Raw genomic sequence first — 15,588 nt, 5'->3', positions numbered from 1 at the left:
TAGTGCAAATATCGTTAAATATATTTAAAATAGTATTCTGAAGGAGTTTTTAGTTGTTTATATAACTATAAGGTCATTAAGTAATTATGGAGGGTAGTTTTTGTAAATTCAATTACTATAAATAAGAGGTTTGGGCTCTCATATTTCTTGCACCATTCTCTTGATTCAAGAGTCTTTCTCTCCTTATCCCCCGAGCATTTCGGTCCCTCGTGATTCGACTTCTCTTTCTGTAGTTTTAGTATAGTAAGGTGAGCACTGAAGCGTTGCACGAATCTTTCTTAGAAAGATTCAGCGACGAAGTTCTGCCCCTGCAGAGCCCGACTCCTAGCTAAAATCCCCTTGTAAGTAAGTTATGTTTACCCTATTTTAAATATAGTTTATATTTAAAATTAGTATTGTTATTATAAACTTATAATAAATATTTGAGCTATTATTATGAATTATATAAGTATCGTTATAATATCTTTTTAACTACTCGCGGTACGGGTAATCTGGTTTAAAGGGCCGCATAGGGTTGTTGGATTTCAGAAGTGCTATACACCAAAATGGTCCTGCCCTCTGGTGTTTTATGTCTAGCCCCTGTCTGTACATAGTGGTTGGAAAGTATTGTTTAAACGCTTATATAATAATAATAATAATAATAATAATAATAATAATAATAATAATAATAATAATAATAAGACTAATAATTAGTCACGGTAATATTAGACTAAAATCTAGTGGTGATAATACTAGGTTTCATCGAAGGAAATTATTTTAAAGTAAACGAAGCGCTGTCCGAGTACCGAATCACCACCTTCTCAGGTGAGTGCATAGTTACTTTCAGCTTACACATAGATATGAAGTATTTTATATAAATTACATGCTATGTGTGCATATTATCTGAATACTTGCTATCTATGCTGGATGAACATTTTATACATGTTTTCAATGATTTAAACTGTATATGTATTTTATATCTACAAAATGTGTTGGGTAAAACATGGGTAGATGTAATAGTTGCTGTGTGACAAAATAAAATAATGAGAGGCCTCGTTATAGATGTTAATGATGATCAGTCATCTAGCGAAGTATAGATGATGACCACGGACTATTCTACACAGTCCAGTGGAACACTAGCAGGCTCGTAACCTGTAGGTGTCTATTCGAACAGTGTGTTTATTTGAACTGTGTGCTCACCAGATGTACTCCATCCCCCACATGGTTGCCTTAAGAACATTTACGGCTGAGGAATCCCCCTGACAGTAGTGTCCATCCCGATGATAGTCCTTAGACTAGGTCCCTTGTGTTAGATGTCTTAGGGACGTAAAGTGAGGATAACGGGAATGGGTAATCGGCTTTATTTGGTTTGATAAAGTTAATAAACTTATTTATTGTGGGTTGAAAACCCTATGTGCTCACTAGGCTCCCAAACCTGACCCACTCAGTTTCTTGTATTACAGGTAGTGGCGCATGAGCATATATGTGATGTCTTGGGATAAGAGATTAATGGATTTTAGGCCTGTAAATACGGAATAATGTAGTAAGGCCTATGTTGTATTGTTTATACTTATGTACTGTATCGAACATGACATCCCGAGTCTTTTTAATGAAATACATTTATATGGAAATGCTTTTGATAAATCTTTATCATAATATTGTTTTGGGACAAATTCCGCATCTCTTTTATTAAAAGATTACTCTGATTTTGAAATAAAGTATAAACAAAACCGATCTTTTCTGGCCGTGATTTTGGGGATGTCACACACTACGAATCAAATCGTCGAGTTCTACTTTAAATCCGAGTTCTCTCCTTTTCAATAGGATCCAGACACTTCGAATCAACTCGTCGAGTTCCCCTATGGACTCGCCGAGTTCCTTTAACAGAATCGGGACATACTCGTTTCAACTCGCCGAGTTCCTTGTGAACTCGTCGAGTTCTTCAGTCTGTTAACCATGCTTAATGCATTAAGCCATTTCTCTCAAATCCAATAGCTCCAAACCTCAGGTTCTCTCCATTATGATATTTAGAAGGCTAAAGTTTCCAACTTTACCCTCAAGAACCATCTACTAAGCTTAAAACTCAAACTCTAGTTTCTTTAGAGGTGGTTTTGATCCCTTAAGCCCTAAACTCATACTACAACCCAACAACATACAAATCTGATGTCCCAAGGTGGATAAATCACGTAAAGTTTCCAACTTTATGTTCATGCATGCTAGAAACACCCTCAAATATCCATATTTGGCTTCACAATGGACATATTGCATGAATGGGACATGAAGGCCATTAAAGTTTGCAACTTTAAGCCTCAATAGGTCATATAGGGGTTAGACCTATCCCATTAACCCCTGGAAACCTCTTCTCTTTGGACATTTTGATCAAAGCCCCAAAGCTCAAGCTAAAACTTAAAGAAAAGAGATCTAGTAAGCTATAGGTCAAGGTGATGACTTTATACCTCAAAGATGCAGCTCTTGATGAAAGGTTTCTAGATCTAGTGTCACTCCTCCAAGCTAGGTGTTTCCATCTTCAAGTCTCCTTCAAGAATCACCAACAAATGCTCCTTATGAACTCACAACACTCAAAAATAGCCTTAGGGTTTTGAGGTTAGGGTTTTGGACAATGGGGTCTGGAAATGAGGCCAAACCCTAAAGCTTAAGTTGTTTAAATAGGATGAAAAAACCTTGAATTTAGGGTTTCTCAAACAGCGACCAACTCGTTGAGTTGTTCCATCCAACTCCTCGAGTTCACTTTCGAAAATGTGTGTGGCTCCTAACTCCTACGCGTCGAGTTTATACCGTAAACTTGACGATTAGACCTTTCAAAATGATGTTTTATTTTCCATAATTAGTCTTCTACATTCCGGATGTTACAATATCTAACTGGATTGGACCTAAACCTCTTAACTATGTATCTACAACTAATAATTTATATGATTAAAAACAATTATATCAATTTGATTTAGCTTATGTGAACCATTCGCACATGGTTAGTATCGATTCTTTAAAAGTTTAACTATTACAATTTACAAACAATAGTATTATATGAAAACTTCAATACGGTTGGAAATTAGAAAATAAAATACCCTAACAAGCATTTTAATTTTACACCATATTCATATATATTTGGATTTTTTAGTATCAGAAGAAAAAATAAATTGGTAGATATTTAACAATTTTTTCAATCAGTGAAGAAAACAATAGCAATCAGACATACAACATTATTGAAATCCAAATCATATGTAGCTAAAATCCAATTAACTTCAACTAAAGACAAAAGAGAAATCAAATCAAGGGAGAATCGTACATGATTGCTTGAAGACGACTTTGAAAACTGAACCTGATTATCGTGGAAGAAAGTAGTGGTTGGTGGTGGTATTGGATGGTAATGGTGGTCGGCGATTGGGAAGGAGGTGTTGAAAATGGAGATCACAACATGGGATGATGATGATGAGGGATGCAGGAGCGTTTGTCGATGATGAAGAATGCATGTGCTCTCGTACACACACATACAAACACAAGTGGGGTGAGGGAAAAAGGACGGCCGTAGATAAATATGAGAGAAATTATGGTAAAAGTCAATGTCACTAACATGATTATAGGAAATATTTATAGAAGTTATATCAAATTACTAAATCACCCATATTTATTTATTTATTTTATTATTTTTTGATATATAACTTCTATAAATATTTCCTATAATCATGTTAGTGACATTGACTTTTACTATAATTTCTCTCATACATTGGTCCATAGAAAATCACAATACAGTAGTTGTTAGAAACATTTCAACTTATATATATATATATATATATATATATATATATATATATATATATATATATATATATATATATATATATATATATATATATATATATATATATATATATATATAGGGAAAAGTGGATATACCCTTAAGGGTATATAAACTTAGGTACCCAAGCTCACCATACTACATCGTTTTGTATCATATATAGATATTGTAATTGTCCAATGTTCTTATAATTCAACTTCTAACTTGCATTACTTCAAAGATTTTTATAAATTTCATATTTATCTTCCTCTTACATAATTGTCATTTTCAACAATAATATATATAGCCTACTAAGTGTTCGACAAAAAGTTGTGATGTAAGAGGAAGATGATAGTGAAAATTTAAAAATATTGAATATAAATCAAGTTAATGATTGAAGTTTAACAATATTATAATGAATATATCAAACAAAACGACGTATTATTATGAGTTTGAGTACCTAAGCTTATATACCCTTAAGGTATATTCATTTTTCCCATATATATATATATATATATATATATATATATATATATATATATATATATATATATATATATATATATATATATATATATATATATATATATATATATATATATATATAACTCATGATTTGTCTAGTGCATGCCAAAATGTTGTCCCCAAAAGCGTTTATAGTGAACTGAATATATCAATTGAATTGAAAAATTAAATTCGATGATGCTCAAAAATCGATCCTATACCGAATTGAGAGAGCATGCATGAGACAATATTTTAGTCTTCTTACTTGAACATGTACAAGATTATATAAGAGAAATAAAATATTCTTCTAAATTTTTTTTTATATCTATCTTTCTATACATATTAAATGGTGAAAAGTTGATTAAAACATAATTAATTTCATTAAATGTAAAGGATGAGTAGAGATGAGTAGGAAGAAAATGTAAAAGTTATTTAATTTAATTTCTCTATATATCATCACAGTACAGCTAAGTTATATGTAGTTTGAGTGAGAGCAAAGACAACGAAAGATATATTTTTTTATTTATGGAAACATCATATAAGCCAACAAACTCGATACTAATAAGTTTGGCTTATCGGTACATAGAAAGCACACATACATTTTTCATTCTCTTTTCGATCGACGGAGAACTAGCTAGAAAACAAAGTACGTACGTGGCTGATAGCAGAACAGCCAAGTCGTTTACTATTATTATTATTATTATTATTATTATTATTATTATTATTATTATATTTGGAGGTTTCAAGGTTCAATATAGAAAATGGCAGTGTAGATCGGAGCATTGCCACCTGCTTTAATGCTCACTTTTGTTCCATAACCACTCATAGTTGTTGTGGTTTCAGTCTTAGAGTTGAGCAACTTTTGTTTAGCTGCATCCCAGTCATATGAATCACCAAAGTATCCCGGGCCGTTCATCTCACAGTAAGCCTAGGGTGTACAAATTTATACAAACTAATAAATAAAAAAATATTAATTAATTAATATGAAGCATGCATGCATGCATGCTTCTGCATATATATAGTGTACGTACGTGATTAATTAAAATGATTATAATAATAAACTTACACTGTTGTTACTTCCTCCCGTGGCAGTTTTCCAAGGGTTGTTCCAAGCGACCATCATATCAGCAAAATCCTCGATGCCGTATACAACAGCAGCAACTGATCCTTGGCGATCTTTGCCTTTGGTGCCAACATGTTGAAAAACAGCCCACTGGCCGTTCATGATACTTACAGGGAACTTCTCAACGACAGATCCGCTCCAGTTCTTTTCACCCACGTACTTCACTTCATCACCGGTGGCATTGTAAACCCAGCCAATTGTGGTGCTTACAGTGGCTGGTGTCGTCTTCTTTAACTCATTTGTAAACTGCGTCGCCTGGTCGGACTTTCCATCGGCGTTCATGTTCTTCAAAGCTGCTTGGGCCCTTTGGGCGCGACTTCCATCAGTGATTGGCTTCCCAAACACACGCACTACTGTCACTGGTGCCATTGATCAAATATAGGATTAGTATGAATATATATGATTGATTTGGTTTGGTTTGGTTTATGCGTTGCCCTATACTATACCCCTGACTATCTATTTATAAACCCGCATGAGCTCCCTTTATCCTGGAATCCCCGACCCCACTTTTTTATATTTATGTCAAGTCCTAATATAGATTCCTATTTTGCATTGTTTTGAATGAGTGCATGTCGCTATTGACATTTTGATGTACACTTTTGCAATTCCAATATCATCTCTACAAACTTTGAAGGGATATATTCTATTTGAAGATAATTAAGAACCATGTATAAATCCAATTATCGAATTTTTAAATTGGCCGGCTTGGCGAAAACGAGTTTTATAACATTTTCTTCTTAATTTGTCCAGTTACTTGAACTTTGCGTTTCAATATTAATTATTAGCAAAAGTATGTATTCTTAAAATAATAATTCAGTTTTTAGTTGAATAAGATAAAAGTTCATATATAAACAGTTAAATAAGTATAGTTTTCACTACAACGAACGACTCCTGTATCGACGACTTTTTCAACACTTATGCCGACGACGTGTCGTCGGTAAAATCTATACCGACGACTTGCCGACCATACAAAGTCGTCGGTACAGCTCCGTAGGCAAAAGTCAAAAATGTTGTCAGTATAAATCTATCTAGCTATGCCGATGACTTGTCGTCTATAAAGGATCGTCGGGAAAGATTTTCAAGGTAAAATAAAAATTATTATAAATCTATACCTACGGCATGTTATCGAGACAGGGAGGGCTATATCGACGATATGTCGTCGGGAAAGGTTTCCAACAGTTTTTACAGGGGAAAATGACATAAAAGCCCTTAAGTTTTCACAAAAATATCGGTTTTACCCTTGGACGTGTTTTAGGATTTGTAAAGCCCGAAGTTTCGTTTAATTTGTTCATTTTTACACTTGTAGCCGGTTTTCAGGTAACATACCAGTTGTGGTTAAAATTTAGGAATTACAGACGTAAATGCATTATTATAATCTAGAGCACTAAAAGCTATGGATTCATCCTCCTAAACAAAGACATCAAGACCATAGGCTATAGGAAAGTATTCCCATGAAGAACACAAGAAAAATGATGGTATTACTAACTATCACGCTTATATATAAGTGTACGATTCAGATGTTATTGCTAATATAGTTTCATCGGTTTGTTGTTCCTCCGTCTCCTTTTTTAGCTAATGCGACAGGATCTACAACCGCGTTCACATTCAACTTCTGCTTTCACCTTCGTCAAATCTTAATACGGAACAAAAACTTAGTGCTCATGTCTATCGATCAGGTAACGTCTGGTTCCATGGTACGAATTTAATTTAATTATTTATTTACTTTGAAAGAAGGACTCGACGAGTTGGTGGCCCTAACTCGTCGAGTAGAGGGAAGTCTTTGCGCGGGGTTTAAGTTATCGACTCGGCGAGTAGCCCGGACAGGGTGAAACCCTAATTCGGGGTTTTTGTATCCTATTTAAACATCCTAATCCCCACCCATTGGCCTCATTTACAGCCTCCTTGTCCAAACCCCTCATCCACGAAAACCCTAGAGTGTTCTTTGAGTGTGAAAGCCATTTTGAGTGTTCTTTGTGTCTTTTGAAGCTTGTGAAAGAAAAGGAAGGTAGAGGAATCAAGAGAGAAGGAGTAGATCCAGAAGCTTCATCCCTTTAGTTGCAGTTTCTGGTAATAAAGCCTCAAACTTTATCATTCTTTTCTTAGATCTATTCATTTCCATTTTTATGTGGGTTTTTAGTCCAATATTGATAGCTTTTGGGAAAGGATCAACCCTGGTGGGTATTCTTTTAGATTTAGTGTCTCAAGGGGCTATGAGGACATAAAGGTGCAAACTTTATGCCCTTAGAGTCCCCATGCAAATGCTAAGGACGTTATAATGGCTTTTTGAGCTTAAAAAGGCCATGCATGGAAGCAAGCTTGAGACTTTTCGTGGTTAACTGGTACCTAGGCCCTAGATCTAGGTTTGCAAGTTTTGTTTTGAGATGCTAAGGCTTTTTAGACAAGATCTATGTCCTAAAGGAATTAGGGTTTTGTCTAAACCCTTCAAGAAGAGCTATCAACGAGTAAAGTTGGAAACTTTACCCTTAGAAAAATCATTTCAGTGAACAGATGATGTGACATCCCCAAAATCACGGCCAGAAAAGACCGATTTTTTTGTTTATGCTTTATAAAAATCAGAGTACTTCATTTTATAAAAAGGTTGCGGAATTTGTTCCCAGAAAAACATGGTAAATACGTTATTAAAATATTTTCGAAGAAACGTATTTATTTCATTTTAAAATGTTTGGGATGTCATCGTTAATACCGAAACATAAGCATAAACAGAACTTACAATGATTTACACTAGTGATCTACATCTCTTTTAAATCTCTCAGTGTAATGTCACTTCACTTCGTCGCCTGTGATATACATAAACTGAGTGGGTCAGGTTGGGAAACCTGGTGAGTACATAGGGTTTTCAACCCACAATAATATAATTACTATGTTCAATCAAACAATCAACCCAATTACCCATCCCCATTATCTTCTTTACTCTTTAAGGATTTAACCTAAGAGTCATCTATCCTACATTCGTTTATTCCGAAGTCCCTTACCTCCAGGGTTATAGGACTGACACTAAATCCTTAGCTGCCAATGTTCGTTCATAAAGCACTAATTCCATAGCTGCTATGGTCTATTCATCAGGTACTAAATCCATAGCTACCAGTCTTTATCTAATAGGTACTAAGTCCATAACTACCAATGTTCAACAGGTACTAAGTCCATAGCTACCAATTCCCAACAGGTACTAAATCCATAGCTACCAACGTTTAACAGGTACTAAGTCCATAGCTACCGGTGTTTGTCCCATAGGCACTAAGTCTATAGCTGCCAATGTATCATCTTCTATCTCTCATCATTCATCTACCCATCTCATACCTAACATATTCGTATATATAAAATACGTATACAACTTAAATTCTTTAAAACATGTATAAAACGTTCATCCAGCATAGACAGCAAGTATTCAGATAATATGCACACATAGCACATAGTTTATATAAAATACTTCATATCTATGTGTAAGATGAAAGGGACTATGCACTCACCTGAGAAGGTGGTGACTCGGTACTCGGACAGCGCTTCGAAACCTAATATTATCACCACTAGATTTTAGTCTAATATTACTGTCACTAATTATTAGTCTTATTATTATTATTATTATTATATAAGCGTTTAAACAATACTTTCCAACTACTATGTACAGACAGGGGCCAGACATAAAACACCGGAGGGCAGGACCATTTTGGCGTATAGCACTTCTGAAATCCAACAACCCTATGCGGCCGTTTAAACCAGATTCCCCGTACCGCGAGTAGTTAAAAGATATTATAACGACACTTATATAAGTCATAATAATAGCTCAAATATTTATTATAAATTTATAATAACAATACTAATTTTAAATATAAACTTTATTTAAAATAGGGTAAGCATAACTTACTTTCAAGGGGATTTTAGCTAGGAGTCGGGCTCTGCAGGGGCAGAACTTCGTCGCTGAATCTTTCTAAGAAAGATTCGTGCAGCGCTTCAGCGCTCACCTTACTATACTAAAACTACAGAAAGAGAAGTCGAATCACGAGGGACCGAAATGCTCGGGGGATAAGGAGAGAAAGACTCTTGAATCAAGAGAATGGTGCAAGAAATATGAGAGCCCAAGGCTCTTATTTATACTAATTGAATTTTCAAAAACTACCCTCCATAATTACTTAATGACCTTTTAGTTATATAAACAACTAAACACCCTCTATAATACTATTTTGTACTAAACTAATGTCGAAAGAACTCAACATTAGTCTTATAATGACCGCATCGTCGATACCTTTCTAATGATATATACATATGTATATATATGTGTACGTATACATGATTTATACTTTATTTTAATACGTAAATATGCTATTATAATTTGTAACTCGTTCATACGAACTCCGTTTTTGACGTTCTTTATATCCACGCGTAGGTGGAGACGTACTCTACAACTTTCGTTTAGACTCCGTCGGCTAATTTTGACTTTATTTTTAAAGTTATATTTTTAACAGGCCGGGACAGGATTGGTCCGTTAAAATCTTATAACTTCTTTATCCGATGTCCATTTTCGTCTGTCTTTTTATCGTTACGCTACTAATAACGAGATCTTCGATTCTTGTTTAGGTTGTGTCGGCTAAAAATCAATCGATCTAAAATTCGAATTTCGGGTTGTACACCGCTAATCCGAAACTTCGAAAAATCATAACTTCTGCATACGAAGTCAGATTTGGGCGTTCTTTTTATCGATGTTCTTAGTTTAACACATTCTACGACTTTCGTTTAGAGCGCTAAGGCTAAATCTCTCTCTATCATAAATTTACTATTTACGCTTCCCGGCGCCGTGCCGGTTCCGACGCGAAACTTCGACGGGTCATAACTTCTTCGTTATAACTCGGATTTCGGCGTTCTTTATATGTACGGAAACCCTGTGACATATTCTACAACTTGGTTAAGATTATTTATTCTAAATAATCTTTTTGTAGAAAAGTCGTTTTTGACCCCTATTGCCTTTAAATTGACTAGCCCGGATCTGCGGGCGTTACAATTATCTCCCCCTTAGGATGATTACGTCCCGGAATCATCAACGAAAAAGGGCTCGTATAATGACTCCATACGTCATCTCTTCATCCTAGGTAATAATTATAACTTCTATATTCCTTCAAGTCTATCTCTTAGACTCATTGACTGTAAGCAGTACTCGATCGTGCACCTGCTCTCTACCTCAGGCTAGACTTTAAATTATGACCTATCATCATGTGATGCACGTTTAGACTTAGGTCTCTTAGAGTTAAATTCTAAAATAGACTATGCCTTCCTTCATGTTCTAATGTGATATAATCACACTTTAACATGTAGCGTTTCTGGCTACCAACTTCTTTAACAACGAACGCGATACTTCTATTGATCGCTTTGATTTCAATTGTTTGGTTTAAGTCGGACGCTACATTGAACTTGGTTCCCTGAACCACGCAACATACTCATCGTAGTCGGACTCAATTTGGTATGACCACTAGGATCGGAAATCAACAATCTTTTTAGTCATTATCGAAACGATGGTAATGACATACTTGAAAAAAATGAAATCAATTACTAGCTTCTTGGTAACCTTGTGACTTTCCCCGATCCAAGTGTGAGTCCTGTGCTTCCGGTAGTATAGGCCTCTACTACCATTCACACCTACTCATACTCGTCCCAAGTATTGTCTCGCAGTTTCCCAAGTCACCATGCAGCAATTCATACAATCATTCAACACATCAGATAACAAAACGAAGGTTTTATATCATTTCTTGAAACGATTACATAGGTGTTCAAGTTCACCCTAGACTATGCCTCTACTAGGCTACATCATACGAAACTATGACTACTGCATAATCCGATCCTCGGGTAAGAAGTCCTCATTCTTGATTCCTCGCATGGTTCTCTGCTTCGTCGAGGATCATGTGAAATGCCCTTGGCCTTGGTGGCGTTTCTGGACTTGCTGCTTTATTTTTCCTTGGGCAGTCTCTGGACATGTGCCCCTTGCCTCCACATCCATAGCATACTTTGTCATTATGCGTGCAGTCTTTGGAATAGTGACCAGTCCTCCCACACTTGTAACAAGTCACTTCTTCGTTGCACTTTCCACCATGCTTCTTCTTGCATCTATCACACCATCTTGCTTCACCTCCATTTGCTCCTCCAAGCTTTGAGAATTTGCTTTCCTTGTTCGGCCTCGAAGATCCTTCAAACTTCCGCTTCTCTCCTACCTTATCTTTTTCTAGACCCTTTTCTCTTATCTGGGCCTCTACGTTCTTAGCTACCCTAACAGCTGCTTTCAAGGTAGTTGTCATTTTGACCATTGGGCCAAAGTCAGTGGGCAGCCCGTTAGCAAACCTATCAATCTTGGAGAGTTCAGTAGGCACCAAGTAGGGGAATAGCTTCATCCTCTCGGTGAATGCGGTGGCATACTCATCAACACTCATCTTTCCTTTCTTCAAGTTTTGAAACTCGTTGTTTAGGTCTATCAGATCTATCTCCGAGCAGTATTGAATTTTCAACTGTTCCAAAAACTCTTCCCACGACATCCTTAAGGCTTCTCCTCGTGGCATCGTATCTGCCAATAGCTTCCACCAGCTCAAGACTCCAGTTTTCAGCTGTCTTACTGCGAAGACAGTCTTCTGTTTCTCGTTACAACTGTAGCTCTCAAACACCATCTCCATCTCAGAGATCCAATCCATAATCTCAACCGGCTTAGGGCTTCCTGAGAGACTTGGTGGTTTCGCACCCAAGAAATTCTTGTACATCCGCCCATCCTTGTTGTTTCTCCCTTCTGGGCCATCCCTTTGCTCACCTTGAGTCCCTACTTGACTCACTTGGCGGCTGTAGTTCCCTTCCTCAGATTGCTCGGGAACTGGCTCCGTCGGTTCAACATGTACGGTAGGTTCGTCCCTGTTCAACATTTGTCTCATTTCTTCCCTTTGTTCAGCTAACATAGCCCGAATCATGGCTTGAACTCCAGCCATGGTGACTGGCTCAGGCGCAACTTCTTCAACAACAGGTATTTGCTGAACCACTGGGGGTTGGTTTCGGTTCCCATTCGCATTTACGTTTCCGCTACGGGTTCTTGCCATTTTGATCTCTACACCGAATAAGGTGAATCTAGATCTTAATTTAGGATTGACGTCTTAAATCATCCTTATCACCCCGAAACGTTTATATGCTAGTTCTAATATCGTAGTTAAACGCTTAGAATCCTAAACACATAAGGTTTCCAGATCCGGTCGGCAACAGACCATAGATCCGAACAAATCATATCATGCGCAAAGCATTTAGCACATAAAAGCAATTTAGGCATTATTCCTAAAATAAGCTAGTGCTCACACCTCACAATCATCGCTTAGCATTCTAAGTTTAAGTCTAGAAATAAATCCATATTCCTAGTTCTCTTAAACTAATGCTCTGATACCAACTGTGACATCCCCAAAATCACGGCCAGAAAAGACCGATTTTTTTGTTTATGCTTTATAAAAATCAGAGTACTTCATTTTATAAAAAGGTTGCGGAATTTGTTCCCAGAAAAACATGGTAAATACGTTATTAAAATATTTTCGAAGAAACGTATTTATTTCATTTTAAAATGTTTGGGATGTCATCGTTAATACCGAAACATAAGCATAAACAGAACTTACAATGATTTACACTAGTGATCTACATCTCTTTTAAATCTCTCAGTGTAATGTCACTTCACTTCGTCACCTGTGATATACATAAACTGAGTGGGTCAGGTTGGGAAACCTGGTGAGTACATATGGTTTTCAACCCACAATAATATAATTACTATGTTCAATCAAACAATCAACCCAATTACCCATCCCCATTATCTTCTTTACTCTTTAAGGATTTAACCTAAGAGTCATCTATCCTACATTCGTTTATTCCGAAGTCCCTTACCTCCAAGGTTATAGGACTGACACTAAATCCTTAGCTGCCAATGTTCGTTCATAAAGCACTAATTCCATAGCTGCTATGGTCTATTCATCAGGTACTAAATCCATAGCTACCAGTCTTTATCTAATAGGTACTAAGTCCATAACTACCAATGTTCAATAGGTACTAAGTCCATAGCTACCAATTCCCAACAGGTACTAAATCCATAGCTACCAACGTTTAACAGGTACTAAGTCCATAGCTACCGGTGTTTGTCCCATAGGCACTAAGTCTATAGCTGCCAATGTATCATCTTCTATCTCTCATCATTCATCTACCCATCTCATACCCAACATATTCGTATATATAAAATACGTGTACAGCTTAAATTCTTTAAAACATGTATAAAACGTTCATCCAACATAGACAGCAAGTATTCAGATAATATGCACACATAGCACGTAGTTTATATAAAATACTTCATATCAATGTGTAAGATGAAAGGGACTATGCACTCACCTGAGAAGGTGGTGACTCGGTACTCGGACAGCGCTTCGAAACCTAATATTATCACCACTAGATTTTAGTCTAATATTACTGTCACTAATTATTAGTCTTATTATTATTATTATTATTATTATTATTATTATTATTATTATATAAGCGTTTAAACAATACTTTCCAACTACTATGTACAGACAGGGGTCAGACATAAAACACCGGAGGGCAGGACCATTTTGGCGTATAGCACTTCTGAAATCCAACAACCCTATGCGGCCGTTTAAACCAGATTCCCCATACCGCGAGTAGTTAAAAGATATTATAACGACACTTATATAAGTCATAATAATAGCTCAAATATTTATTATAAATTTATAATAACAATACTAATTTTAAATATAAACTTTATTTAAAATAGGGTAAGCATAACTTACTTTCAAGGGGATTTTAGCTAGGAGTCGGGCTCTGCAGGGGCAGAACTTCGTCGCTGAATCTTTCTAAGAAAGATTCGTGCAGCGCTTCAGCGCTCACCTTACTATACTAAAACTACAGAAAGAGAAGTCGAATCACGAGGGACCGAAATGCTCGGGGGATAAGGAGAGAAAGACTCTTGAATCAAGAGAATGGTGCAAGAAATATGAGAGCCCAAGGCTCTTATTTATACTAATTGAATTTTCAAAAACTACCCTCCATAATTACTTAATGACCTTTTAGTTATATAAACAACTAAACACCCCTCTATAATACTATTTTAAATGGATTTAATGATATTTGTACTAAACTAATGTCGAAAGAACTCAACATTAGTCTTATAATGACCGCATCGTCGATACCTTTCTAATGATATATATATATATATATATATATATATATATATATATATATATATATGTGTGTGTACGTATACATGATTTATACTTTATTTTAATACGTAAATATGCTATTATAATTTGTAACTCGTTCATACGAACTCCGTTTTTGACGTTCTTTATATCCACGCGTAGGTGGAGACGTACTCTACAACTTTCGTTTAGACTCCGTCGGCTAATTTTGACTTTATTTTTAAAGTTATATTTTTAACAGGCCGGGACAGGATTGGTCCGTTAAAATCTCATAACTTCTTTATCCGATGTCCATTTTCGTCTGTCTTTTTATCGTTACGCTACTAATAACGAGATCTTCGATTCTTGTTTAGGTTGTGTCGGCTAAAAATCAATCGATCTAAAATTCGAATTTCGGGCTGTACACCGCTAATCCGAAACTTCGAAAAATCATAACTTCTGCATACGAAGTCAGATTTGGGCGTTCTTTTTATCGATGTTCTTAGTTTAACACATTCTACGACTTTTGTTTAGAGCACTAAGGCTAAATCTCTCTCTATCATAAATTTACTATTTACGCTTCCCGGCGCCGTGCCGGTTCTGATGCGAAACTTCGACGGGTCATAACTTCTTCGTTATAACTCGGATTTCGGCGTTCTTTATATGTACGGAAACCCTGTGAAATATTCTACAACTTGGTTAAGATTATTTATTCTAAATAATCTTTTTGTCGAAAAGTCGTTTTTGACCCCTATTGCCTTTAAATTGACTAGCCCGGATCTGCGGGCGTTACAGATGAGCTATGGACCTTGAATCTAGAAAATAAGGGCTTAATCTGTTAAGATGGCCAATTCAGACAGAAGGACTCATCGAGTCCATGAGGGAACTCGATGGGTCGATTCGTGAGTCCATGAGGGAACTCGATGGGTCGATTCGTGTTGTCCCGTTTCAATTTATGTAGAACTCGACGAGTCTGTAGAGGGACTCGACGA

At 36.1% G+C, this 15,588-nt stretch overlaps 1 protein-coding gene across 2 annotated transcripts; it reads right to left on the bottom strand.

Annotated features, from left to right (window-relative positions):
• Positions 1-4,752: 4,752 nt before the first annotated feature.
• On the bottom strand, positions 4,753-5,830 carry LOC145001694 (uncharacterized). 2 transcript variants are annotated; one of them, XR_013661687.1, is made up of 3 exons: positions 5,343-5,830; positions 4,969-5,204; positions 4,753-4,917 (listed from the first exon to the last, which is right to left on the bottom strand). XR_013661687.1 is itself a non-coding variant. In XM_078961040.1 (2 exons), the coding sequence occupies exons 1-2, from the start codon at positions 5,766-5,768 to the stop codon at positions 5,019-5,021; spliced, it is 612 nt and encodes a 203-aa protein (XP_078817166.1). In that variant the 5' UTR covers positions 5,769-5,830; the 3' UTR covers positions 4,947-5,018. The 2 variants fall into 2 exon arrangements, 1 of the variants encoding a protein (XP_078817166.1); XM_078961040.1 differs by lacking the exon at positions 4,753-4,917 and having other exon boundaries at positions 4,947-5,204.
• Positions 5,831-15,588: the final 9,758 nt, after the last annotated feature.

Source organism: Lactuca saligna, chromosome 6 (assembly GCF_052625555.1).
Source record: "Lactuca saligna cultivar CGN05327 chromosome 6, ASM5262555v1, whole genome shotgun sequence".
NCBI classification, from domain to species: domain Eukaryota; kingdom Viridiplantae; phylum Streptophyta; class Magnoliopsida; order Asterales; family Asteraceae; genus Lactuca; species Lactuca saligna.
The sequence above is the reverse complement of the archived record's forward strand: the minus strand, read 5'-3'. Positions and strand labels throughout refer to the sequence as shown.

Excerpts from the sequence above, each read along its gene's own strand:
- LOC145001694 (XM_078961040.1), bottom strand. The coding sequence starts at position 5,768 with ATGGCACCAGTGACAGTAGTGCGTGTGTTTGGGAAGCCAATCACTGAT. Across the intron at positions 5,205-5,342 it reads CGGGAGGAAGTAACAACAGT|GCTTACTGTGAGATGAACGG; the intron begins GTAAGTTTATTA and ends TGTACACCCTAG.